The sequence below is a fragment of the Nanorana parkeri genome, unplaced genomic scaffold (assembly GCF_000935625.1).
Source record: "Nanorana parkeri isolate BGI_ZX_2015 unplaced genomic scaffold, ASM93562v1 scaffold1284, whole genome shotgun sequence".
In the NCBI taxonomy this organism is placed as follows: Eukaryota; Metazoa; Chordata; class Amphibia; order Anura; family Dicroglossidae; genus Nanorana; species Nanorana parkeri.
The window spans coordinates 340,873-365,751 of NW_017307552.1; the positions used below are offsets into that span (position 1 = coordinate 340,873).

The following is a 24,879-nucleotide window of genomic DNA, read 5'->3' on the forward strand; positions in this document are numbered from 1 at the left end:
GCTTTATTTCCAGGGATGTCACCAACCCGAAACTAGCATCTGGTAAGTGAAAGCCTCACTTGCTTTGTGCAGGTTGGGCTTTTACACGTCGCCCAAGCAGAGTAGGGACATGAAGGTATAAAACATTTGTCCAGGTACCATGACTTATGAGGAGGCTCAAGAAGTGAGACGAAGCCAAGGTTTAAGTATATGTAAAACCTAACAATAAACATACCCTATTTGCTCCCTTTTGGTCTACTAAATACATCATTAAGAGCAATTTGTTATGTTGGTTCGATAAATGCAAAAAGATACCTGTACACTAAAAACTTCTTATACACTTTGCAACACTGGAATTCAAAGCAGCATTATCAATCCTGCCCAGTTCACCTCTGTAAACTACAGAACACGTCCACCTATGTTATGAAGATCAGGCAGGAGTCGTCCAAATCAGATAAGAGAGCCTGGGGTGACAATGCTGCTGTCGAACGGTGACAACATTTCTCCTCCATAGATACAGTACAGTGAGTGAGTGAGCGTTGTCATCCTGGGACAGAAGTGTGTTACTGGCAGGATCACTAGGTGAAAATAAAAGAAACCGAATGCCATCACATCCAAGGTCCGGTAAGCTGCAATGTATCACATTGTCGTTCTTCGGTTTAGATATAAAGCTATACATTTTAAAGCAAAAGTTGGGACTTACACCTAAGTATTGTGTGTTGCCAAAACAATTGGCGATTTCAGCTCTGGTTGGTGAAAATGACGGCCATTATGACAGGTAACCATCGCAATAACAAAGTAAAGTTAGACTCCTCTATAAAAACCTGCTGTTAAAGAATAAGTATATCAAACGTATTTCTTTATTATAGGTATTTATATAGCGCCATCAATTTACGCAGCACTTTACATACTCAATATTCATATCAGTCTCTTCCCCCAGGGGGCTTACAGTCTAAGGTCCCTATTGAACACGTATACAGAGCCATCTAGTCAGGAGCCAATTACCCTTCCAGCATGTCTTTGGAGTGTGGGAGGAAACCGGAGTACCCGAAGGAAACCCATGCAAAGTGGCCTGACTGGCATTTGAGTCGGGGACCCCCAGTGCTGCAACTAAGCCACTGTGCTGACCCGTAGCACTGAATAGACTCCTGTTCAATGTGTATATCATGCTGTAACCACGTTCGTCAAACATGCAGTTGCAGGTTAGTGCACATGACCAAAAAAAACAAACAGACAATACAACAGTTTAAAGACTGACAGGTAACAGGAACCATGGTGGACGCAAGCACAAACACGGCAATAAGATCCCACAGAAAATCATGCTCAGCTCTTACACAATTCTCAGACAATAGCAATTTATGTTTACCTTCCTCATCTTCCATGTTCTGCTTCCTCTTTTTACGAGATTTCGAATTCTTCTTAGACTTCAGCTCCTCGGCTTCCTGAATCCGCTGGTGAACTGAAAGAAGAAGTCGGCAGCTTAGAGCCAAAATCACGGCCACGTGTGAACTCAGCTACAGCAATCCTTAGCAAACAGATGGATTGTATGATGGCAAAGGGCAACATCTAGAAAGTATTGTTTTCTATAATGAATACCACCTTAAAAAGGAAAACTCTACTCTCTCTATAAAAAAAAAAGGATTTAATGGTTACACAAGTTAGTTTGTAGGGAAATATTATATATTTTTTAATTGTAACCTGCAGCCAGATATGTTTACAAGTTTGCCAAAAAAAATTCTCTGTGTACCCATAAAAACGTGTGTGTGTGTTTAACTATACACCTTTTAGGTACAGAACACTGCTAGAATTTTTGTTCATTATTGCTCACTTTCTGCTCATGTTATTGGCTCATGATTTCTTTGTTATGCCTATACAGGGAAGAATTATGTGATTAGAGCTGGCAGACACTTCCTTCACTCTGATGAAGGCAAGATGTATGGCGTGTCCCAGTATCTACAGGACAGAAGCAAATGAGCATTTGCAATGAGGTTAGCTAAAATCTAACCGATTCAGTGGAGGTTCACTTCAAGATCACTGCTGCTGTATTAGGCTAAACGTAGACAAACCTCTGTAGAGTGCCACTAACAAGGCTGTTTAGCAGAATGCACTTGTACATTTACAGGCTTATTCAGTAAGAGTAAGGAGTGATACTCCAAGAGAAATAACTCCATGCAGCCAACTGAAAATCACCTCTTAACTAAAATGAATCTGGTATTGCTATAGGTTACTGCGCATGATCAATAATGTTGGCACTGTTTTCTCAGTACGTTCTAAATGGAACTTAAAGTTCTATTACAGGCTATTTTGTTTTTGGAAATATCTATGGCAGATATAAAAACTGACAATATGTACTGATTCTTGATCTTGGAAAGTTTTACATTCCTAGATTAGGCTCGTCTCCTGAGTGCTGGCCCTGCCTTCTGGTTGTAGGGTGGGTCCTTCCCTTGCAGGGTCCTTGGGAGCCACCCTTGAGTACACAGACATCTACCCCCTAAGCCAAGTAGCAAGCCATTCCCCTGCTACCCTCTCCTCTTGTGTCTCTACACGTTCCCCTACCCTCACTGTGTCCTCAGTGCGCACGCTCCACTACCCTCACTGTGTCCTCAGTGCGCACACTCCACTACCCTCACTGTGTCCTCAGTGCGCACACTCCACTACCCTCACTGTGTCCTCAGTGCGCATGCTCCCCTACCCTCACTGTGTCCTCAGTGCGCACGTTCCCCTACCCTCACTGTGTCCTCAGTGCACACGCTCCACTACCCTCACTGTGTCCTCAGTGCGCACGCTCCCCCACCCTCACGTTGTCCTCAGTGCGCACTTTCCCCTACCCTCACTGTGTCCTCAGTGTGCACGTTCCCCTACCCTCACTGTGTCCTTAGTGCGCACGCTCCACTAGCCTCACTGTGTCCTCAGTGCGCACGTTCCCCTACCCTCACTTTGTCCTCAGTGCGCACGCTCCACTAGCCTCACTGTGTCCTCAGTGCGCACACTCCACTACCCTCACTGTGTCCTCAGTGTGCAAGCTCGCCTACCCTCACTGTGTCCTTAGTGCGCACGCTCCCTTACCCTCACGGTGTCCTCAGTATGCACGCTCCCCTACCCTCACTGTGTCCTCAGTGCGCATGTTACCCTACCCTCACTGTGTCCTCAGTGCGCACGTTCCCCTACCCTCACTGTGTCCTCGGTGCGCATGCTCCACTACCCTCACTGTGTCCTCAGTGTGCAGGCTCCCCTACCATCACTGTGTCCTCAGTGTGCAAGCTCGCCTACCCTCACTGTGTCCTTAGTGCGCACGCTCCCTTACCCTCACGGTGTCCTCAGTATGCACGCTCCCCTACCCTCACTGTGTCCTCAGTGCGCACGCTCCACTACCCTCACTGTGTCCTCAGTGTGCATGCTCCCCTACCCTCACTGTGTCCTCAGGCACTCTACTATGTTCCTTTGCCCTTGCTGCAGTGTATAACAAATGCATATTGATGTTTGTGGCAAAACCTAGCTTCTATAACAATGTATTCTATACCAGTTACACTGCTGCAATTTAGCAATATCACCGACCCACACACTATCTGTGGTGTCAACCTGAAAGATCGGTAAATTATGTTTGATAATAGTTAAATTAAAAATGCAACTTCAGCCCAAACTTTATTCTAGTTTTGGGTAGACAGAGGAAGGACTGGGCCCTCTGCTGGGTTTTTATTGCTGTGTGAGGCCCAGTTAGGCCTTCCTTGAGTTTTCCTTTTACTTTCTGACGCCGTTCCAAGCGTGCCACCTGGCTAGAAGGTGAAGGAAAATCTCCGATGTGGGCACATACAGTAATACAAATCTGACAGAGCTTCTAACCCTTCTCATTCTATCCTGAAACAAAAGGTTTTACATTTTAAGCTGTAAAGGTCACTAATACAAGCACAGGGATTTGAGGTACCTTCTGGCTCCAGCAAACATTAGCAGAAAGTTACAAATTGGCCTTGTGCTAAATTTCCTAAATCAAGTACGATGAACTTCTACACATGCCAGGAATGTGGGGGGAATAAAATAAAACTCAGACGATTTAGATCAAATTCACAACTTTGAAAGATGTTGCCAAGTGGTACATTTTTGTCTAACCCTGTAATTAAGTTTTGTCATTCTTACCTGCCCAGCAGAGCTCAGCACCTTCCTTCCAACTGTAGACTGAAACGAATTATAGGTCAGGGCTAAACATCATACACCGGACACGACACAAGTATGCTTGGAGTCACCCCACTGACAGTACACAATGTTAGATCACACAAATGCATATCTTCTACCAAGTAAAATACACCAAAATGGCTATTACAGGCACAAGCGGGTTAAGCCACAATCCAGTTACACAAAATGTTAAGTTCACTTCACACGGGTCATGCTCAAGGATGTACATGTTGTCAAGAGTCTAAATAGCTTCCTCAGTTGAAAAAGACATCTACTCTGACATATTTCATATAGTAATACACAGGGGCTTTCGCCTTAAACCACCTTTAAGATAATATCCAACACCCTCATCCCAGTGCGGACTGGACTAGATCTGTCCATAGGACCAGATCTAGTATAGATCTGGTCTACTCCGCAAAGTTGTTCCAAAAGCAGGCGGTGCTGCTGCCAAATGCGACCATTGAGATGAATAGGACCACTCCGCAAAGGTGTTCCAAACACAGGCGGTGCTGCCTGCCAAATGCGACCATTGAGATGAATAGGACCACTCCGCAAAGGTGTTCCAAACACAGGCGGTGCTGCCTGCCAAAATGTGTATATCTTACTGCACTCCTTACTGGATCTCCTAGGAGATGATGTCAGTATCTGGGTGCTTGCAGCGACCACAGAGGCACCGTGAAACCATGTAGATACTACAAAATGTCACCAGCACTCCAATAAGTAGATTCAACAAATGTCCATTTTAATGACAACGGTCATTCAAATCGCAAGTACTTTCAGGGCCACGCAGGGTCCCCGTCATCAGGCTCAGAAGGTGCTGCCTGCCAGACGCAACCATTGAGGTGAATGGGACCGCACTGCAACACGTGCCAAACACTTGGCACGCAGTTGCAGCATGAAGTTCCATGGAAAATCCCCCTTGGAATGAAAACACAATGAAGGCATTCAGGAGGCCTTCTGTAAAGCAATCTGCCGCAGATAACTTTTGAGAAGGGCAGTAAAGTCCATTGCTCACATGGACAAGGCCTAAAACTAGCACTTTGTCAAATCAGGCTTTTTTGTATGTGAAAGATAATGCGGAGCCTGCAGTGGGAGTGTTTGGGACTACCTCTCCTGCATTACACAAGAGAAGGAAAAGGGGTTCACAGATCAGAAGGTTGCCACCAAAAATAGACTGGGGTGGACTGGTGCACTACAGACAAGCCTGTATCACAATTTTCACTAGGGTGTCCCTTTAAACTTTAAACTGAGGTGTAAAAATACACAGCTGGTCATCCATGGGCCAGTCATCGTTTTCAGACCTCCAAGAATATTCCTCCCATATGCAGCTCCACATACACACCGCTGTATAATGACAGTGTACCGAAATAGCAAGAGACAATTTTTTTTCGTTCATTTTGATCTCGGTGTGAGGACAGCACCCACATTATAAGGAGGATGTGTTACCCCCTGATTACAGAGTGCCAGCAAATTATACAGTCTGCTGCCTACTTACAGGGCACTGACGGGGTTTAATTGTACCTAGTGGTGTTTACTGTTGGTAGGAAGAATCTGGCTTAATGTTTAAAGGCAATTTGAAGATACTTTCAGTAAATATTAAAAGAAATCTGGTCATGTATAGACATACAGTATGCAGAAATAAGCCATTGATTAGACTACTTATAGTCTGCTGATCACATTCATATGTTATTTTTTTGGAAAATGCAAGATATCCTTTCCCTTTATTAAGTAATGCTGGCGATACAATTACTTTGTCGTCATAAAAACACCTTTTAAATCAGCATTTCCTCTGCTGGAAATAAAAATTCACAGTTTCTATTCTCTATTTATGGCCACAGACTTTTGGTCAGGCTTTCTCGAAATCCTCTCTCTTTTACTCTTATACTTGGCTCACGCCCTCTCTCAGCACTGTGCATACAGCCCAGAGTCCCAATACATGCAGACTGTTGAATGATATATAGCATTTCCTATCATGTTCTTATAAATACGTTTGAAGGACATCAAACAATTCTCAGGAACCTAAGCTGGCCAGAAACACTGATCAAAATCCGTCCGTTTCTTGCTGAATCTGTCAGAATTCGATCCATGGGTGGCCATGGCGGCATCAAGTGATTTATCTTGGTCAGTACAAGGGGCTGAACGAGAAAAATCTTAAAAGTGTATGGTCAGCTTTAGTCTCCTAAATTGTATCCACATTTGTACAATTAAAATATTTGTTTGTCAACAGTGATGTCCTGATTATTCAGGAGAGGTCTTATATTTCTCTCCAAAGCAAAGTTCAGGTTTTTTTCATCTAATCGAGCCCAATCACAGGTGAAACAGTGCGGTGAGATGCAGCACCATCCTCTAGATTCATCTCAACAGCACAACACTCTTGCGCCGTAGCTCATCACAATGCACAGATATGAACCACCTCTGCGTTGTGTTGCGCTGCATTGCATTGGCAGCCTATTCAAAAAATAAAATTCAGTCAAGAAAATCCATCCCGAGCGCCTGATTGTAGGGCCGAGAACCCTGGGGAAGGAGGCATTGTGGAAAGCCTAGAGAGATTACCATTATGCAACGGGTCAAACAAACTAAAACAAGTGCATTCCATGATATGGTAAAAACTCTACACAATAAAGAGGACATATACTGGGTAATACTGGAAATATAAAAAGGAAATGTAAATCGTTAGGCTGTATGCCATCTGCCAGACTCAGCATATCAGGTAAACTATCAACAACAGACTTACCTAGGACAAGTCTAGACTGTATATAATAGGACAGGTGTTACTCTATGTGTAACACTAAACAACATAAAGCATATACACAGTCTTACACAAAATCCAAATTTCAACTGATGCTTTATCTTTTTTAAGTGCCCGTCCACCACCAACTAACATTTCAGCTCAGGAAAGACATTTTAGAGACCCATCTATGTTTAGGGATGGGGACAATTGCACTTGCAGTGTACTATCTCTGGCATTCAGCACTCAATGTGCTTTCAGCAAGACATCTGGTCACCACATGGAAACTGCAGTCAAAGGACTGTGGGTCTACTTGAACAGCACAGAGGTTTCAACTGGCCTTACGACTTTCTCACAATATCTGCAAGTGGTGGACAGAGTTTGGAAGGTATACAGCTGTCCGAGTCACAAAACTAGATACAAAGATGGAGAGACATTCAAAGTTCCAGCAGCTACCTAAAACTTAAATGTAATGGTTGCTTTTTCGAAAGTGGTCATTACAGAATGCCCATTGTAACAGATATAAAACAAAGAGGTCAACACTTACTGTTCTGATCACTTGCATCCTCCAGGTGCCTGTAGATGTAGCCTTCCAAATAGGACTGGAACTTTGGAGATGGGGAAAAGAATCCTAAACTGATGGCAATAAGTTCCCATCCCAGGGATAGGCTCTTGTATGACATGTTGTTGGTGGTTTGTCTCACCAGCTGCATGTACAGCTCATCTCGCAAGCCCTGCAAGGTCCAACACTTGGTGACCACCACCAGAGCCACCTCGTTTCTATCTGTCCGGGCCTGGCGGTCTCCCATGTATATCTGCACCAGCTTGAACATCTCACAAGCCTCTTTCTTGATAACCCGATTACTGGTGATCAACATGGGCTTCTTGATAGAGCCTCCATTCCAAGAGAGCATGTTAGAAATTGAGATTCTCCTCCGGAAGATGCCCTGCGTGTGCATGTTAAGGTTCTTGGAGGCCCAGTCCACCATGCTGGTTTGAGAAAGTGGTTTTCTCAAAGTGGTGTAAGGAAACTGGTAACAAGGGCCAAACGTTGCCTGTCCGCGATTTTCACAGCTTTGATTGGCCTCTAGGGTTCCGCTCTGCAATCAGAAAACATATGTTGCGTTTGTTTAAAGCTTTACAAGGCATAAAGACACTTTAAGATCATGTTTCAGCTCAATAGATGAATATAGACAATTCATATTTACAAAGTTGTTTATTTTTTACGGTCCTGGCTGAGGATATCAACCAGTCTGAAAACAAAAATGTAAAAAGTGGAAGTACATTATGATTGTTTTTGTTGGTCTTTACATTCAAATCTGAAGTTAGCCCCAAGAAGCCCAAAGCCAGACAAAAAATGTTTTAGTCGGGAAAAGACAGAACCTCTGCAAGATTTTGAATGCATTATGTGTCCCGCCCTTTGAGTAGGACAGGACAAGGACAATGAGAGGACAAGAAATTAAAGGAATATGCCACATCGAAGCAGGAAGACACAGGCTTATGATATAAACCTGACTGACCTTCTCTGTGCAGTTTAAAAAAAAAGGTTTTCATGACTTTCTGTCCTTATCAGAAAGATTCCCCCCCCCCCACTCCAGTCTCAACAAGAATTGAGGCCAAGCCCCCATTTAGAAAAAGATGACCATAAAACATTACAGAGGTGATAATCCTTCCTCACGCTACCTAAAGAGAAATTGTATGGAATTACATCTAATACAAGGCAGGTATTAAAGTAAACCCAAGGAAGGTTTTGTTTTCAAGGGTTAGATCAGCAGTAGCAGAACTCTGGCCCTCCAGCTGTGGTGGAACTACAAATCCCATGAGGCATTGCAAGATTCTCACAGCCACAGACATGACTCCCGGAGAGAGATGCAGCATGCGATTTGTAGTTTCACCACAGCTGGAGGGCCGGAGTTTGGCTAGACCTGGGTTAGATCCTCTGTAAGACTTACGTCTGTCTGTGTCCACATTGGGAAGATGTCTTCTCACTTCATTGTCCCAGTGACCACTGTCTTTATGATAGTGAGGGAAAATCGTCCCAAAGAAGACACAGAAAGCAGTAAAAATATAACAAGAGATTCTAACCCTTTCCCACCCTTTCCAAACCATTGCATAAAAAAATTTGCTGGAACTGCAACGGAATGAGTCACCACACCTAAAGTAGACTCTCTTCTTACAGAACAAGTTTAGGCGGTCACAGTAGTGAATGTGCACACGTTCCTTTGGCTACACACCAAGGGTGAAAAACCACATACCTGCTGTGCCCAGGACTGTGGTCAACTCTGTATTTTGAAGAGAGTATAAATCAGGCAGTGGTCGGAGGTTCCAGGTTAACTTTCAAATCTAAAATAACTAATATAATATTTATAGTCCAGTTTGGAAGAAAAACATACAAGACTGACAAGATAAAGGGTAATACAATTGCCCTGTAAAACTGTAAACAATATAAAAATAAGATAAGCTGAAAAGCTCCATCAAGTGCCAGAACATACCTCCCTTATCAGCGCAAAGCCTGTGGCAAGGTCACTGCACCCTGCCACAGGGTTCAAGCTTAAAGTCGGTATTTGCATAGGCTTAGACACGCCTTCCTGCCCAAACTCCTACCATGTGACCGTTTTCAAGCCTGCAGATAGCTCACATAGGCTTTTTGCTGATAAGGCAGGATTGTTCTGTCACCTATTGGTGGGTTGATTCTAATACTTTTTCTTTTAATGTATGCATAACTAATAGTTTATATTTTTTCTACTATTTGTATAAAATCTTTATTTTACAAATATACATTGAAAAGACAGAAAAAAACATAGGTTGCCATTGTTCTTAAATTGCTAGTCCCCAGGGTCTTGTGTTGATCCTCTAGCTTCAACATTTTCAGTTGGTGACCTGGAACAAGTATACAGACAAGTACTTCTGACTTTTTCCCGATTTTGATTTGTATACTTCTTCCAGGTCCATGATGCAAAGTTACAACACCAATGGGTCTGTAAATTAGCCAGACCACTAGCATTTTCTGAAGGAGCAATGGAATCTTCATGACTCGCTACTTTGAACACAGAAGGCACCCATGATACACGAGTCACAAAAACATTATGGGCTTTTTGAGAGCACAGCAGTAGCAGTTTCCTTTCAGACCCTCTGCCTCAGGTTTAAACCAACCTTGTGAGCTTCAACAAATCGCGCTCCCTAGGGGGAGGGGTTAATTGAGCTCAGGTGTCTCTCATTGAGCAGGTGTAGTTTTCCTTTTTTTTTTCTACAAAGCAGTTAAGTTTAACCTATTAACCTAAAAAAAACTTGCTAACTTTTTATGAGGGGTAAGCAGAGATATGGATGGAGGGAAGCCGGTAGATGTGGTATATCTGGATTTCTCAAAGGCATTTGATACGGTACCACACAAGCGCTTACTTCACAAGCTGAGGGCTATGGGCATAGATGAGGTGGTGTGTTTGTGGATAGAGAACTGGCTACGGGAACGGGTCCAGAGGGTATCTGTAAATGGCACCTTTTCAGACTGGGCTAGTGTAATGAGCGGTGTGCCTCAGGGTTCTGTGCTGGGTGCCATATTGTTCAACCTATTTATTAATGATATCGGGGAAGGAATAAATAGCCATGTTTCCGTGTTTGCAGACGATACAAAAATAGGGAGGGTATTAGAAACGGATCGTGACAATATAACATTACAGGTGGACCTGGATAAAATAGGGGAGTGGGCAATACTATGGCAGATGTGGTTTAATGTCGATAAATGCAAAGTAATGCACTTTGGAAATAAAAATAAACAAATAGGCTATACAATTATGGGTATGCCACTAGGGAAGTCAGAAATAGAAAAAGACTTGGGGACATTGTAGACCACAAACTGAATGGTAGCTTGCAGTGCCAGGCTGTGGTGAACAAAGCTAGCAGGGTCTTGTCCTGTATTAAGAAGGGGATGTATTGCAGAGACAAGTCAATAATTGTACCGCTTTATAGATCATTGGTTCGGCCTCATCTGGAGTGTGCGGTCCAGTTTTGGTCGCCGGTACTAAGAAGGGATGTCTTGAGCTGAAGAGAGTCCAGCGGAGGGCAACCAAACTAATTAGGGGAATGGAGGACCAGAGCTATGAGACAAGGATACTGAATTTAAACATGTTCACGTTGGAAGTTAGGAAATTAAGGGGGGAGATGATTTTCATGTACAAGATGTTCAATGGTGACAGCAACATTGGCAACAAACTCTTTAAGTTTAACTCCATTAAAAAGACTAGAGGCCACCACCTAAAATTGGTGGAGAAAAATTTTCAGCACAAGGGGGGAAGGGGGTTCTTCACAGTAAGAGCGGTTAGGGTCTGGAACTCACTGACACCGGCAGTGATTTCAGCTAAGAGTGTGGAATTGTTCAAGAAACTTTTGGACGATTTCCTGAGGGATCGTAATATTCAGGGATACAAGTATTCCTAAAGTGGACCTATATGGGTTGGACTTGATGGACTTATGTCTTTATTCAACCCCAAATACTATGTAACTATGTAACTATGAAGCCTTGATGTCTCCTGCTGGATGAAAATCCCACTAACAATTCAGCTCTGGAGCCCAGAGGCCTGGTACGGCCAGGTATTTAGGAACACCAGATACGCTCCGAGAGGAGGTGAATATTGCGGCCAGAGCTGGTTTTTATATTAAAACAATGGCATGTGCTCTTTTTCTTAAAATGTTTGCTTGGAGTTGGGCAATGGCAGCTCCCTTAAGTCTATTCAGACAGGTTCCCCTTAAATATCCAGAAGGAAAAGTGCTTTCATTGTACAGGCAGAACAGGTTCCAGCTGTCATTTTCTAGGGCAGGTTGGAAGATGATAGAAAGGGTTTGTTTGGTTGTTAAAAGCCGAGCAGACAGCCCTCTTGGCTGACGCTCACAGCTGCTGCTCGTCAATTGCTGTAATCAGAAGCTGATTATTTGAATAATGTTTATTAAGCAGGCATGCTATTCATGGAGCGCAAACGTCCGGCTTTTTTACATAAAAGATCTATAACTGGCTCTGATTGCATTCCCAGAACTCAGACTATTGATGAATGTAGATTAACTGGAAAAGCAGCTACACGATCCTGTAAAATGTTTTTACATCTGGAACAGAATACCTTTTATTAATGTCACACAAGTGCCTGGCTGTATTTTTCATTAGAAAGGAAAGCTGGGGGTAATGTTACAAGGGCAGATGTTTTTTTTCCGGCACAAGTGACGGCTAACAATCAATGCAAAAAAGCAGATTTCAGTGCTAATAAACTACACAGTACCCTCTATTTTCCTGTAGTGAGCTAATGCTCAGCACTGGGAAAAAAACAATAGGGAACCTATCACAAGGAAAAATATGGTGATGAGCAAGTTCGATTTGTACTTCTGAAATTCCATTTTTTGGCAGGGGATGTTTTGGCGCCCACAGATTTTATTGCAAGTAACACATCCCAAAAATATTTTATCACACACAAAAAAGAGAAATATGCATGTGTTGACTGTTAAAGGGCCACTCAACTTAAGAGTAATTTTTTAATTATATAATTGGAGCTTGTTGGGTTTAATGAGTCTCCTGCTTTTTGTTTGACTTGGATAGTCCCATCAGCGAGATCTCCCTAAAATACAGTAGTTCCTGACTCTGGTCCAGTTCATCTAGGAGTTTTGAGTGTTTTAGATCAACGTTTCTCAACCTTTTTTCAGTCATGGCACCCTTTAAGTATTCAAAATCTTGAGGCACCCCAGTTTATATGGTCATAGATTTTAAGGGGGACCCTAGGCAAAAAAAGCACAAAAACGTGGGTGTCCCCTTTTACATTGAAGTGCCCTTTTAAAATCAGGATTCCTCCCGTTCACATCAGAGTCACCCTTTGCACCAGAAGCCCCCCTTTTAACATCAGAAGCCCCCCTTCACATCAGTCTTGATTCCCCTTTACATCACAGTCCCACTACCACAAAAGTTTGAGGCACCCAGGAGGCACACCAGTGTGGCTCGGCACCCTGGCCGAGAAAGGCTGCTCGAGATCCTCCTGTTGCATTAAAAATTCTACATTATTAAAAAGTCCAAACAGGAAAAGTGTCCCTCTCCTTGTCAGGCAGTTTAATTCTTCAGCATCTACCTAGCATGAGACGTCAGTTTTTGGTGACGATACTTTATCTCAGAGGTAGCCAAACTTCGGCCCTCTAGCTGTGATAAAACTACCAATCCCATCATGCCTGTGCATCTGGAAGATATGCCTGTGGCTGTCAGAGTGTTGCAATGCCCCATGGGATCTGTAGTTTCACCACAGCTGGAGGGCCAAGGAGGGTACACAGACATGGTCCATGGTTATCACCATCAGGAAACCCGCCCTGAAAAAAAGGCATTTAGTCTTTCCAGGAGTGCATGTAGGCAGCAAGTGGCTGCAAAAAGACTGCAATAAATCAGCAGAACTGTGATGGAACAAAGGATAAAAAAAACAGATCAAAACAAGCATTTTATTCAAACAAAATATTAAGTTGCTGCATTTTTAAAGAGAGAAACAATAAGACAGATCAAAAGTATGTAAATAAAGAGACACAAACCTGAGACATCGTTCTGGTGGACTCTGAGGACAAGAGACTTGTCTGGCTGGTGACTTTCTTCTCCAAGCAGTCCATCTTCTCATATGTTCGTTTCTGTCGTACCACTTCAGGTTGTGCAGTTATGTCTACTTTACTGCTGTCTCGGACCTCTATTCCTGGTCTGTATAATGATCTAGTGCTGGCTGTGACATCATCCCTTGACCCTCTCCCCGAACTGTTTTTTAAGGACTCTTGAAAGCGCACCTTGTTACTGTCCGGGGCAATGTTTTCTATCATGTCCGTGTCCAAACTAGCCTTGCTCCCTCTAGAAACTGCAGTCCTGCAAACAACTGACCTCATCTCCGCGATAAGTTTTTCATTTAACGCATTTAGTTCACTGCTGCTGCCAAGTGACCCAGGTCTTATCTGAGTAGTGCCTTGTCTCCTGCCCTTTCTTTTTCGCAAGCTAGGAGAAGGGCCCGTGGAGTAACCAGAGTCCTGCTGGCTTACCACCGTAGGGTAGTCTTGAGGAAGGCTGTTCTGCCGATTGTGGTGGGCCTCAATGTTCTTCAGAACATTTGCTTCCAAGACCCTCCAAGAATTCTTGAAACTGTCCTTTACGGCCAACTGGCCAGGTTGATGTTTGGTTGGAACATCAAGAGAGCCAGTAGGCGAGATTGTCTGTCTTGAGGATTGGTCAACATTGACCATGTGCTTTATGTACTCCCTTCCTGCTGGGCTGTATTCTGTAGCAGAGGGGTTCCTCCTGTGCTTATTCTGATGCAGACCTGGGTAGGGCAAAAGCTTTGGTGTTTGCGAGTTGCTTTGTAGGCTATTTGTCGGGGACACCGGAGGAGAAAGAGAGCGCACAGTCATACTCTCAAAGTCCATATCAGCAGGAGGCTCATCGTAAATCGGAGAGTCTATAGAGGGCTCATCATAGATGGGTGGTGGAGATCCATACCGGGGAGATGAGGGCTGTAATGTACCTGTAGGAGTCCTTTGTGGAGTCTGACAAGTGGCCCCTTTAGTTAAAACTAAGCAAAATCCACCATTGTCCGTTTTCTTTACTTGCATGGATTGCTTGGGGTCCGCAAAAGGTTTAGATTGCAGAGCAGGAGGTGGAACCTGAACATAGCAACTGGGTCGGTTTATGGAATTCTTTGGAATACTGTTCTGCAGCGGTGAATTGGAAGAGGACCCTGGCATTTGTCTCAGGCTATTCACTTTCACCAACATGGCTGCTTTCGTTCCAGGAACAGGCTGCCACCTCTGAGAAGAATCTCTGTAAAGAACGTAAAGAAACAATATTAGGCTATATCCAACATATGCCAACATGAATCATTATGCTAAGCTTCAAACTCAACCATTTTAAAATGTCAGATAGGGTGGGGAAGGCTTAGAGTCTTAAACATTTCTATTACTCTCCCCTTTGGGGAAAATTCCTGAAACACAGGGCATCATGCGGACCGGAAGTAAGCACAAAATGTCAAAAATGTGGAACACTGAAAAACCTAACAAAGGTGTAAATTCTTACTGAAAAAGGGTGTTTTTATTGCAGGTTGTTTCTCCATTTAAAAGATATCCCCCTCACTTCCTGTCCCTGTAACAGGCCGAGGGGCAAATCTTCAATGGGGGCACAGACAGCAGTTAAAACTTGGCAGAGGTTCCAAACAGTTCCATACTGTACCCTAAACCAAAGAAAAAAAATGTTGGTAGCAGCTCTACTTTAAATGCTTTTTTTAAAGAAAATAAATGACTTCATTAATTGCATTGTTTTAAAATATCTGCAGGAGTGAGCAGATATTGCAATATATTTTTCAGATTTTGCATGTTTCCACAAATTAGAGTAGAACGACCCTGCAAAGGTGCCGTGGCGTGGCAGCGTGGGTTCACATATGTTTGCAAATGCAAATGTATGCAGAAAGACCTCTGCTTTTAATGTAAATGTTAAACCCAGTTTGCCTTTAAAACATCACCTCAGGGTTTCCCCTTAAAAGAACTGTCAGTCAAAATCAGTGTTTCGTGTGGCTGACAATATTCTGCCTACATGCACATTATCACACACGGGACTGGACTGGAAACATCATATTTATCAAGTGTTTGGTGAAGTCAGGAAACACATTCAGAAGTTTCTGCATTTATAACAGCGCCAAAAGAGACCTTCACAGTCAGAGCTCTGTGTATCCGCTGTCAAGATTATGACAACAATGGGATTCTTGTACTACTCCCAACTCAATTTTCACACAATCATCTGGCAGAGGCTGAGTAGGGTGGGTCCTGCTCTATTACGGACAACAGGAAATGGGAACATGATAAATTGGGCAGGTTTTAAGGGTGACAATTGGTCTTTTGTGATGAAACCTTTTTTTTCCTAATCCCGTGGACAAAGAAGAAAAGAGAAAAAGATGGGGCTGGAAATACATAGGTTAAAATGCAATCAAAGAGTATTTTAATGGAATACTAGATGGGCTACAGCCAGAGCAACAGGACATACAGTACCAGAAACAAGAATTTGTAGAAATTATACGGGCAAAGAATTGGACTACAAAGACAAGGGCTAAGAAAAAGGGCACCGGCCACATGTTGCTCATGCCAGACCATTGATCTAGAGAGGCCGACACTGAAAAGATAACCAAGCACATCTGGTCCCCACGTGTGTTGTAGAGCCAACACTCCAAGCTCACTCCTGTGATGGACTACAATCTCATGTTTAGTTTACTAATTTGTATTGAGGTTGTAGTCCATCATGGGAGCGAGCTTGGGGCGGTGGCTACTTTACAACACACACAGGGACCATGGGGAACAAAAGCAGACACCCTCCAGAAGGAAGGACAGTGTCGGCACCAATTCAGAGATGAATAATGGGAAACCTCGCGCCACTACTCTAATCAAGTTAAGCAGCAGCTGAAATCTGTGTGGTCAGACACCCCTGATGAAGTCACGCCCTTTGACGTAACGTACGTAGGGTGGAGTAGAGGAGCTGAGTGATTTGCACACAGTGTCTGTGGCTGCTTACCAAATACCTCACATTTATCTATGATATGTGAGTAGTATCCTTGTTTTAATAAAGTCTAGTATCCTTTTAAAACCATCTGCACTACGAGTCTCCACTTTTTATTTTATCTGATGCATGGGGCACTGTCTGCTTCCAATTCCTGAGACTGCAAGAGAGTCTGTACCTGAGAGGAGGAAATCACTGGGAGGTATTCGGCATCAGGTGCTTCCTCTACCTGGTTCGAATTAGAGGAACAGCGCATACAGACCCTGGTGGGTCTCTGCTAAAGGTGAGGTGCATTCCAGAAGATTTCTCTGTTGATGGTCACAGGAGACTAAGTCTATTCTACATCCAATGTTTTATCTTCTATTTACTTAATGGACTATTGAAGATCCAGGATCATGGACATTTTTTAACCATTTATTATTTTGACTGTAGTGCAAGTTACACACATGCGTTTTTTCTAGTTGCTATTCTTTGCACATTGCATCACATTGATTCACAGTTAATATTTAATGCATTTGATTTTTCATTATGGATATTTTGTAGCAATTACATTTACACTAAGGTGCATGTTATATACATGCGTTTCTTCTTTGTTTTACACTTTTTACACATTGTATCACATTACTCCAAGGTCAGTATCTACTATATCTGACACTTTTGCGGTCTCATTCACACAGCGCGGCTTTTACCATTAATTTCACACCAATTCAGAGATGATTGGAGGATCTACAGCCGAGTGATACACAAATAAGATACATTTTTGTTAATGGTTAAGGTACTTGAATGCATTTTTAAGGTTAAACTCCAGACACGTGCTAAACAGCCATGCGTAAGGGAATTTTCCCTCCCGGACTATTGTATTCTGACAGCCGACACCCGGAATACCCGAACAGTGACTGCAGCAGATTGATAGTCACTGCTCGGCTGTTAATTTTCTACCTGGATCCTTCGACAAAAGTCCATTGAAAAACGACTTTTGTCAAGCTGGTGGTGTCAGCAGGGCCAACCACAGCTCAAACTTTGGTCAGAGAAAAATTAAGCAGTGTATGGCCAGTTTAATTGGCCTGAGTGTCAGTTTATATATTACAAAACTGCATAAGACTCAGAAATTTCATTTTCTAAAATCTTTCTAATCCATATAACAGACTAAGTAAGAATTGTTTGATTCTCGACAAAAGCAGATGAAAATGGTTAATCATGGAGGTCTTTTAGGAAACAAAACTCCACATTAAAGGATCATTCCATCTACAACTGATCAGTTTTTGGTAGCTGTTGGTGAAGTGAACGACCCAACAGTTCCTTTTATCTTTCATGGACTCCATCGGTGAGATCTTTCCACTTCCTAGGTCCACACACCTACTGTGCCTATAATGAGGGGCTCCCATTCTTTGTGCTGGACTCTTCTTTATTTTATATTATGGAGAATGTGACAGGAGGAGCTGGACACACAAAACTCCCAAGCGCACAGGAACAGAGTTGGGTATTATAGCAGGGAGATCTCAATGATGGAGTAATTAAGGCATACAAATGCCAGGAGCTGACCCACCAGGTTCCACCTAGAAAGGGGGTGGACAAATTATTATGAAATTCAGCTCCATTGAGCATTGGCTGCCGGGCTCCTGGAGTTTGTCCATCCCTGATCTAAAATCTACACCATCACTAATGGGCGGACTGATTCTTACATGCACATGTTTTTCCTTTAATTTACAGTTTTACAGCTATAGTCCATTTGCCCAGTCTGTGGAAATGTTTAACTGGATAATGTGCATCGGGTTGCTTCTCCATAGTACTGTGAATACACAAAGCCTACTACATTGCCAGAAATCATTTCTCAACAAAGAGACTCAACAGGAAAATAGTTCTGGCATTTGTTCTGTTTAAATCTGATCATTATCTGGGAGCAGAATACAGATCAACAGGGATGGAGGAAAGTTTTGAAGGAAATTGTAGTAAATTGAGACCACGTTTGGTTTTATTGAAACCATCCACTGACTGGCAGCTCCTTTTGGTATCCCGTCAACAGGAACGCAGCAGATCATAAACACACTGTCACATCACACCAGCACAATCCCCAGTCCGAATTAGGGTTTTATAGGGGCAAGAGTGCACAGTACTGACACCATCATGACTGGGATCAGAAACTGAGAGGCTTTTATGAGAATGGTACAATGGTTGCTCTGTTTTTTAAACATTTTCAAGTATGAAGTATGAGCTAGTGAATTCTGTGTCTGCTTTCTGACATCCAAGTGTGGAAAGACATCCAAGAGGGTATCAGATGGATTTGACTTTAGCCCTCTTTTATGCATCTTCCAATGACTATCTTAACTACTTTAATTCCCATAACCATTTTACCCCGTATAGACCAGAGCAATTTTTAAATTTCCACTATAGGCTTGTTTATTCAGCTACAGCTCTGCCATTACTTAAAAGTAATACATACTAGGCTTTCCTTTGGAAATATGTATAGTCTTCCAAAATTATTTTGTATTGTATGTACTCTATAGACAAAAAGACATTTCAGAAAAAAAAATGCAACACAGAAAAAAAAATGTAATTGACAAAAAAAAAAAAATCAGCAGAAAATAGTCAAGGCTGACCATATGCTAGTCGATTCCCTCACGTGCATCCCCCCTAGACTATTGTAGTCTGACAGCGGAGGGTGCACCACTGTTGGAATATCCAAACAGTGACTGGCTGACTTGATTGGTTGCAGTCACCGATTGACAGAATTTTTTAGAACAGCGGTGCAGTCTTGGCAGGGCCTCATTGGGTTACATTTCAACCTCAGTCATCAGGACCCAGGATTAGGTGTATGGCCAGGTTAATGAGAGATGGGGATAAAGGAGGCCGTTTACAGTCAGCTAAAGATAATAAAGGGGTTAAAGAGAATCACATTTAAAAAAACAAAAACATTTATTGTAAGGTTTCTTTGATATCCTATGTAAATCAAAGGCCACACATTTGATTTACATATGAATGAAATAGTAAATACAATGTAATACATTATTACACCATATTACTCAATGAAACTCGCGGACTATCTGCAAGTGTCATTTTACAGAAATGTGTTGAGTTTTAATAGTTTATCTTTTACATATTGGATCTTCAGTCTCTTTTCAGTCTCTTTTAGTCAATCCTTGCAACTTAATTTACAAGCACTATATAAACGTAGAGTTTCAGCCTTGATACACTAGAGGATACACTTAGCCCTGGTTCACACCTAGGCGTATTGCATATGCGCGTCTGTCGCGTGGTTTTTTTACCGCGATTCGCGGTAAAAAAATCGCGCAACAAACGTGCGTTTCCGAGGGCTACTTGGCTGTATCCCAATGGAAACGCGCAACAAAAACGGCCCCAAGTAGTACATGTACCTTTTCAGGCGTGGGCCGTTTTGTAGCGCGTTAGGGACGGGCTGAAATACGCCAAGGTGTGAACCAGACCCATTTAATACAATGGGATTTAGATGTTTGCGTGTTTTGTAGAGAGTTCGTCAAGTGTAGAACGCGCTACAAAACGTTCAGGTGTGAACGAGGGCTTAGAGAAGATTTTTTTCCTTCACCAGTAGGAATTATTGTTGATTATACTAGTCGAAGGACCATTGTGAAGTGATCTACATATTGCAACTATGTCTGTGAAGGTTCTCATTTATTCAGGTCATAGTATATCACTAGTAGCAGTTAGTCAGCTGGACTTGTTCCATAATGTTGAAGACAGAAAGTAAGAGGAAACACCTCCAAAGTAATGGAAATCTTTGACAGTTCTCATGGGAAAAAAATGTGCCCATTGGAATATTTTACCTCTTACTTGCAATAACAATGGAACAAAGGTTACCAAGATTAAGAGAGGGTAAATCTCCCTAAAGGTAACACAGCAAGAAATAACCCCTTAACTCTCTTTCCAAAAATAAATAAATACAAGTTTTGGCTTTAGTTATACTTTTACTTATACCCCAAATTGAGCCCATAGCATTCAACCCCCTCCCGCCAACAATGGACAACCATGTGAGATCCCTTAGGTAAATATGTGCATATTGAGGTTCTGTTATCTAAACCATATACTTATGTTATGTTATGTACACTGATGAGCTACTTCACCTAGTGACTTCCATACCTCTTAGGGACTCTAGTATCAAGATCTCCTTAATGCCAGTTCTACCGTACCCCTACCATGGAGTCCTACTCCTCTTGCATTCTTCTTTCATATTCAATGCAAAATCAAATAGAAAGACTGAAACCCCCTCATAAGGGCCTTTACCTGGTGGATGGAGCTGGAAACTCATGTACACAAATCTCAGGTCCTCAAGAAAAATAATTAGTCTAATGGGTTGGTCAAGTCAAAGTTGATCTTTCCATTTGACCCAAGTGTTGCCTAACTCACAAACTTGAAATCTTCCTCTTTAATCTTGGCCTCAAATTATGAACATTAGTTATCTTTAAAAGCAGAATTACCAACCTCTAGAACAGCTTCCTACACTTGTGCTGTTGATAAACACCGCCTCATGGAAACTTCATAATGCACACTATTGTCTCACCGCGACTCATCTTATAACTTCCCTTGGTCGCGGTGCACCTCCAGCACTCACTCTCACTCCCTGTTCTTAAAACAGGACCAGCCCCTGTTCTGTCGCGGTTTGTTCCCTACCGCCTGTTCCCCGGGATAGCTCTTCCTGTCATTGTCAGCCTTTAATTACATGTTTTATTATGTTCTGCTTTCAGGAAATAGAGCTGCTGCTAAAGAAAAACTCTATTTATAGGTATGAAAACAACTTTTTTATTGGAATGTGGTTAAGCTCACCAGCATTTTACTGGACAGGTCTAGTGTAGAGAGTTACACAAGAACAGGGGTGTAATTTGTACTAATAATCACCTATAAAATGCATCTGAAATTATAACTGCTCTGCAGTGGCATACTCTGAAAGAATTTAGATTTGCTTCTTCCCAAAAAGGTAACCAAATGCTTGTCTTTAATAGTAACAATTTTCCACAGCAGCAGGTCTACTTTAATTGTGGCCCGGCAGCAATGTACTCACCTTCCTTTTCCCCCGCCATCACCTTGTTCATCAACGTACAATTTCTGGTACCTTCAGAGATATGGGAACATGCTTCTCATATATTGTATGTTACCAGATGTGATCAATTTACTTTTCTAGGATTTTTTTCTTTATTTTCACCTGATGATCCTGCCATTAGCATTTTCTGTCCTAGGGTAACAATGGTCATTCACTGTACATCTATGGAGGAGCAACATAGCTCATTCCTATTTTGGACTGCAGGCTGACATACAGATGACTGTCTCACTTGATTGGTTTACTTTAAATGACAGGTTTTTCTAATTTTATAAAACCCCCACAGTTCCCCTAACTATCCTAAGCTGATTATTTTCCCCTAGGTACTTACTCCAAAAGGGTCAGCAGCCTCCCATGCTGTCTACATCCCACTGGGTAAAAAAAACAAAACAGAAACTTCCTATAGACTTGAATGGAACACTGACCCTACAGTACAGGTAGGGCCGGATTTACTCTCTCTGCAGCCCCAAGGCCAGGTTCCTCAATGCACCCCGCCAAAAAGGACCCCCCATGGAGAATAGCAGACCTGCAGGCTGTATACAAAACAAGCGGCGGTTTTCCCGATGTACATTTAGCTCTGCTTGCCCTGGCATCGGGAGATAGGAATTTCACACCCCTGCTGCCCCTCTACTCCCTGCTGTTCCCCCGAGGCCGGGCCTTGGTCGGCCTTGTGGGAAATCCGGCCCAGAGTACAGGCAAGTCCCTTTCGAGTCTATGGGTCTTTGGTGAGCAGGCATGGGCAGCCTGGTACTAGATATTTAAAGGCAGGTATGTAGACAAAACCGAAGGCTGTCACTGCCATCGGAGAAGTTAGTTAAGCACCTGTGGGGGGAAAAGCCAGCTTAGGACCATTAGAGGGGCCGATGGAGTGTTATACAATTTTTAAATTGTTCTATAACGATGGCAAGAAAAAAAAATAATGTAACAAGAGGGTTTTTTGAAAAAGAAAACTTTCACTAATAAGCTCCAGAACATTCATCAGCTACATAAGAAACAAAAATATTAGCCATGGATAGGGTGCCCAGCGCAATGGGGCTCCGTTTCCATGCTCCCAGCTTGATTACAGAAAGATGACAATGTACAGTGCTTATATGTCTGTGTTTGACATCAAAACACAGACACCATCCACATTTCTCTGCAGGCAATTCCCCTTCATTTTCGGATCACAAAAAGGAAACAAGCATTACGCTACAAAGGCACAGTTAACAGCCATAGGGCCTCAGCGATGTGTTGAAAGATGGGCCCATGTTTTAAGGCAGTAGACATTGATATCTACTGCTTTAGCATTCCATTAGGAAGTTTATGGTTTACTCTGTTACAGTTTAATTAGCCCTATGTTTTGGACTGGATACCCTGACTGAGGGCTGTCGCATTCTCAACCTTCCCAGAATTAGCACCATTCACCAGTGGCGGAGAATATATTTTTAGAGCAGGCAGTCGCTGTTTCCACTACAAAGAATGCTTGTGACTTGTGCAGCCTCTTGTCCATTGAAAGTGTTAACCATTGTCTGGAGTACAGTGGTCTGCTGTGCTGGCAGCATTTGTCAAGAACAATCACACAGTTCTTTTAAGGGACTTGGATGCCAAATAGTTCATCTGTTTCCTTGTAAATAATGGGCACACAATGGCTGGATTTAGATATGTTCTTATTCTCAGGATAAGAGCTGCCAGTACACAACGGATTGGTGGTATTCAGTGCTGATATCTTGGCCTTGGTAGATCTTGGGGCTTGTGTTATAGGCACCTGAGAAGTATGCTACTTTAGGGGTTAATTTAGAGCTTGGCATTGAGGTAATGATGAGCTTAGGATTTGTGCCCGATAAAGGGTTTGGGTGCAGTGTTAGCAAAGCAGAGTGAAGAACTTAGTGTGCTGCTTCTCCTGACTGCCCAATCACAGGCGGGAATGAAGGTTGTTGGCCTAACTGGCGTCTTTGGCAGGGGTGTATGGGTCACAAGACTGTCTGTTCTCAATTATAAATAATTTGGCCAGTAAAACAGGTTATGTATATGCATGTTGACTGTATTTTGAGCCGTGTGCCTGGGAAGCAGCTTTAAGTATTAGGATTAGCCTTAAAGGATAAGGTCAAGTGCTCATTTTAGGGGTAAGAATACTTGTAGCATGAAAAATGTGTCAAGGCCAGGTTTCCAGGGAATCGAAAGTCATTTTATCAAACACAGATCCAGATTTGGCTGACACTTCACCTTACTTGTGGGCAATCTGAGCCATAAAAGATTTGACCGTCCAAGGTGATAAGCCTATCTGGTGGATACGCACATTCTGCATGGGTGCAAAACACATGCACACATGTATCTATGACCCCACCCCCCCTTCCCCATCAAAAATGAATCTTCCATTCCACCCAACTTGTAAGCATATATCTGCTAGCCTTGAAAGCAGGCTGTGGCCATTGTGTAGGCTAGTTAATGGCTATGAAATTATTATTATTATACAGGATTTATATAGCGCCAATAGTTTGCACAGCGCTTTACAATATAAGGAAGACATTACAGTCACAATACAATTTAAGACAAGATGGTAAGGAGGGACCTGCCCGTAAGGGCCTACAATCTGAAATCTAATAGAACGTATGCAAATAATCTGCCAACATATGGACACGTTTAGAAGGCAATCCTGTAACAAGTTATTTGGGACTGCAGCTTATTCAGATCTTTTAAGCCATTGAAAAGTAACCAGATCACTTGTAAGGATCTCAAACATGAAAGTTACAGTGGATCACACTCAAGATAAATCAATGGGGCTCCTGTCGATTACTACATGACATTTTTCTGAATCAAAAAGTTCCACTTTCTTCCCATAAACACAGGTTCCCTAATGTGACCTAAAGCCTGGGTAGCCTGGACCACACAACCACCAGGAACACTATGGGTGTTTGTTACCATCAGACACAGGAGTCAATACGTTTATTTCAATGAAGTAGATTTTTTCTGGTAGACTTGCAGTCATTGTGAAGCAGTGCTAACAGGGTTACCAACTTTTCAATAATTTTTCAGACTGGTGGTAAAAAAGGGATTTTCCTCTACACTACCAACACTGGGGCATTTTAACTCCGACATTGGCAACCCCAGAAGTTTACTATGGTACACTATGTGCTCGGTTAGTAAACCGTCCACTTTCCTGTGGTGTACTAATGACATGTTTTTAAGTTTGGAGAGTTTACCAAATCACTCACTTATGTACTATGTGTAGCTACAGGTGCTTTCAAAAAACCCACATCTGCTAGACAGGAATGTGTGATATCACTGATGGATAACACCCTAAATCTCAAGATAAATTTGAAAGTCAGGTCTACTTATGACGTTTTTTTTCCCTCCCAATGACACCGCCAACACGGGGCATTTCTTTTCCTCCCTCTGACCCTGGGGCATTTCTTTTCCTCCCCCTGACACTGGTGC

The 24,879-nt window shown here is 42.6% G+C and overlaps 1 protein-coding gene across 1 annotated transcript in view; it reads right to left on the bottom strand.

The window, feature by feature from the left end:
- The window catches only part of LOC108797490 (rho GTPase-activating protein 39-like), an 87,964-nt gene that overhangs the window by 18,426 nt on the left and 44,659 nt on the right, over positions 1–24,879 (bottom strand). Inside the window, exons 3-5 of the mRNA XM_018569091.1 lie at positions 13,418–14,681; positions 7,422–7,974; positions 1,346–1,438 (exon numbers count right to left, since the gene is read on the bottom strand). Of these exons, the coding sequence (XP_018424593.1) occupies positions 1,346–1,438; positions 7,422–7,974; positions 13,418–14,681 (1,910 nt within the window). The remainder of the gene's footprint in view (positions 1–1,345; positions 1,439–7,421; positions 7,975–13,417; positions 14,682–24,879) is intronic.